Raw genomic sequence first — 3558 nt, 5'->3', positions numbered from 1 at the left:
TTTTCTCTTCGCTTTCAGGACGATGAGATCTCGATGGTTACAGTTCCCTCTATCAAAGCTCTCGTAAAAAAGGAGAATATCCATGAAAAATGTCTTGATTTTTATTTAAGTACCTATCTACCTACCTTCCTACTTATTTATAAAAACTGAATGCCCCTTATTGGATCTTTTTCTTCCAGATACCTCTACACAGACACGCTGAATATTCCCGACCTGGACACTGCCCAGGGCATTCTGTACGCCGCTCAGAAATACCTCATCCCTCATCTAGCCAAACACTGCGTCAAATATCTCGAGTGCAGTCTGAATCTGGACAATCTATTGGATACATTGCGAATAGCTGAGTGTTTCAAAGAGAGTCACCTGAGGAAACAGTGCCTTAAGGTAAATTAGAGCTTGGTATTTTAATTAGAGGACAAAGAGCTTGGCGTTTGAATTAGAGGACAATTAGAGCTTTGTATTAGAGTTTAAGGCAAACACTACGTCAAATATCTAGAGTGCAGTCTGAATCTAGACAATCTATTGGAAAGGCTGAGAATAAGACGAGTGTTTCAAAGAGAGTCGACTGAGAAAACAGTGCCGTAAGATAAATTAGAGTTTGGCGTTTGAATTAGAGGACAAATGAACTTTATTAGAGCTGTAGGAAAAATTGGCTGTCAAGGTAAATTGGAGTTTGGTGTTTGAATTCGAGGACAAATGAGCTTTGTTAGAGCGTTAGGAAAAATAAGCTTTCTTAGGTTTGATAGAGGGAACTGTAACTGCTAAGGTCTTATCGTCCTGAAAGCGAAGAGAGAAGAAGACAGGATAGGAGAAAGCCAGCCGTTCCGAGAACAAACGTTATCTGCTGAGGATAAAATCCGCCCCGTGTGGGAATCGAACCCGCGACCTAGTGCTTACAAATAGGTAATATGTATCTTTATATTGTTATCTATTTTACTATCTATTGTATGGTACCTATGTATCAAGTAATTAACTACCTGTAACTAGTTTCAGTAAAGAGTATGATCTACAACTGTTTGGTTAGCTACGCATGAGTAGCTACTTACATACTTACTCTTTTTTCTCCGTTTACAAGACGTATTATTAGCCACTTAGTAATATCAGCCGTGATCGTCTAGTGGTTAGGACCCTGCGTTGTGGCCGCAGTAACCCAGGTTCGAATCCTGGTCCCGGCAGTATTTTTTTTGCATTTTTTCACTCGTCATTTTATCGATAATTTGATACTCCCTTTGTCCAAAAAGCCAGCACCTCAGAACAGCTTTCGCATTACTTCAAGGCATATTCTTTTACGTCCCTAGTCCCTACATATCCGGTGAAAAGTTTGCTTTATTTGTTTTCTCTTGGAGGGTTTCAGCAGTCATTATATATAAGTTCTGTGGGTCAACTTGATAAAGGAGAACCAAAAAGGCAGATATATTTTGCAGAACTTCAAAGATTGTTGAAGTTCTGCAAAATATATCTGCCTTTTTGGTTCTCCTTTATCAAGTTGACCCACAGAACTTATATATAATGACTGCTGAAACCCTCCAAGAGAAAACAAATAAAGCAAACTTTTCACCGGATATGTAGGGACTAGGGACGTAAAAGAATATGCCTTGAAGTAATGCGAAAGCTGTTCTGAGGTGCTGGCTTTTTGGACAAAGGGAGTATCAAATTATCGATAAAATGACGAGTGAAAAAATGCAAAAAAAATACTGCCGGGACCAGGATTCGAACCTGGGTTACTGCGGCCACAACGCAGGGTCCTAACCACTAGACGATCACGGCTGATATTACTAAGTGGCTAATAATACGTCTTGTAAACGGAGAAAAAAGAGTAAGTATGTAAGTAGCTACTCATGCGTAGCTAACCAAACAGTTGTAGATCATACTCTTTACTGAAACTAGTTACAGGTAGTTAATTACTTGATACATAGGTACCATACAATAGATAGTAAAATAGATAACAATATAAAGATACATATTACCTATTTGTAAGCACTAGGTCGCGGGTTCGATTCCCACACGGGGCGGATTTTATCCTCAGCAGATAACGTTTGTTCTCGGAACGGCTGGCTTTCTCCTATCCTGTCTTCTTCTCTCTTCGCTTTCAGGACGATAAGACCTTAGCAGTTACAGTTCCCTCTATCAAACCTAAGAAAGCTTATTTTTCCTAACGCTCTAACAAAGCTCATTTGTCCTCGAATTCAAACACCAAACTCCAATTTACCTTGACAGCCAATTTTTCCTACAGCTCTAATAAAGTTCATTTGTCCTCTAATTCAAACGCCAAACTCTAATTTATCTTACGGCACTGTTTTCTCAGTCGACTCTCTTTGAAACACTCGTCTTATTCTCAGCCTTTCCAATAGATTGTCTAGATTCAGACTGCACTCTAGATATTTGACGTAGTGTTTGCCTTAAACTCTAATACAAAGCTCTAATTGTCCTCTAATTCAAACGCCAAGCTCTTTGTCCTCTAATTAAAATACCAAGCTCTAATTTACCTTAAGGCACTGTTTCCTCAGGTGACTCTCTTTGAAACACTCAGCTATTCGCAATGTATCCAATAGATTGTCCAGATTCAGACTGCACTCGAGATATTTGACGCAGTGTTTGGCTAGATGAGGGATGAGGTATTTCTGAGCGGCGTACAGAATGCCCTGGGCAGTGTCCAGGTCGGGAATATTCAGCGTGTCTGTGTAGAGGTATCTGGAAGAAAAAGATCCAATAAGGGGCATTCAGTTTTTATAAATAAGTAGGAAGGTAGGTAGATAGGTACTTAAATAAAAATCAAGACATTTTTCATGGATATTCTCCTTTTTTACGAGAGCTTTGATAGAGGGAACTGTAACCATCGAGATCTCATCGTCCTGAAAGCGAAGAGAAAAGGAAGACAAGATAGAAAAAAGTCAACCGTTCCGAGTACGGTCCTAATCTGTTTGAAATAAAGTTCACCCCGGGCGGGAATCGAACCAGCGACCTAGCGCTTACAAGACAGAAGCGCTACCCTCCAAGCTAACCAGGCTGTCGTGAGTTTCATCCGATTTTTTTTTTTTTTTTTTTTTTCAAATGTCCTTGCAGGCAATGTAATTTAATGAGAGTGTTCCCACTACGTACGACACGATTTTTTTCCGAACGACAAATAGGAACGGATATTTGATTGCGGTAACTTTGTGAAGATCCATAGAAGCCAATAGTTAATTGGCCAGAAGGTTCCTGAACTTACTTGATAAACAATTGGAAGTGTTCTGGCTCCATGTCTGGTAGTACTACGGGTTCATCTTGTTTGTTCGCTAGAGATCCGTAGAACAGGGCCTCGAACACAGGACTGCTTGCTGCCAGGACCAGCTTGTGACACAGGAACTCCTGTCAACCAAGGAAAAACGTGGTCAAAATAACACTGGCTTTGGTTGAAACTCCCCAGGGGGCTGAGTTCTCGTGTTGACCCAGCACCTAAGTGGGAACTATTGTGTCTCTTCTCGCCCATATGATGAGAGGCATACTACAAGGATGGGAAAATAAATGTAGCAGTTGTTTCATTGCTACGAAATAAAAACGGCGGTGAAACACTCCTAG

The 3558-nt window shown here is 40.4% G+C and overlaps 1 protein-coding gene and 2 non-coding genes across 3 annotated transcripts; 1 reads left to right on the top strand and 2 right to left on the bottom strand.

Annotated features, from left to right (window-relative positions):
• The first annotated feature begins 1103 nt into the window (after nucleotides 1-1103).
• Trnah-gug lies at nucleotides 1104-1175 on the top strand. Its single transcript has one exon. It is a non-coding gene; the product is annotated as a tRNA-His (tRNA).
• A 520-nt stretch (nucleotides 1176-1695) lies between these two features.
• Nucleotides 1696-1767, bottom strand: Trnah-gug. The gene has a single exon. It is a non-coding gene; the product is annotated as a tRNA-His (tRNA).
• A 710-nt stretch (nucleotides 1768-2477) lies between these two features.
• LOC103523919 (BTB/POZ domain-containing protein 6-like) lies at nucleotides 2478-3367 on the bottom strand. Its single transcript, XM_008488926.2, has 2 exons — nucleotides 3209-3367; nucleotides 2478-2691 (listed from the first exon to the last, which is right to left on the bottom strand). The coding sequence occupies exons 1-2, from the start codon at nucleotides 3238-3240 to the stop codon at nucleotides 2478-2480; spliced, it is 246 nt and encodes an 81-aa protein (XP_008487148.2). The 5' UTR covers nucleotides 3241-3367.
• Nucleotides 3368-3558: the final 191 nt, after the last annotated feature.

Source organism: Diaphorina citri, unplaced genomic scaffold (assembly GCF_000475195.1).
Source record: "Diaphorina citri unplaced genomic scaffold, Diaci psyllid genome assembly version 1.1 scaffold56312, whole genome shotgun sequence".
NCBI lineage: Eukaryota > Metazoa > Arthropoda > Insecta > Hemiptera > Psyllidae > Diaphorina > Diaphorina citri.
Note: the sequence above shows the minus strand (reverse complement) of the source record. Positions and strands in the feature narration are given on the sequence as shown.

Coding starts and splice junctions, on each gene's coding strand:
- LOC103523919 (XM_008488926.2), bottom strand. CDS start 3,240: ATGGAGCCAGAACACTTCCAATTGTTTATCAA. Junction 2,692..3,208: donor CACTTCCAATTGTTTATCAA/GTAAGTTCAGGA, acceptor TTTTTCTTCCAG/ATACCTCTACACAGACACGC.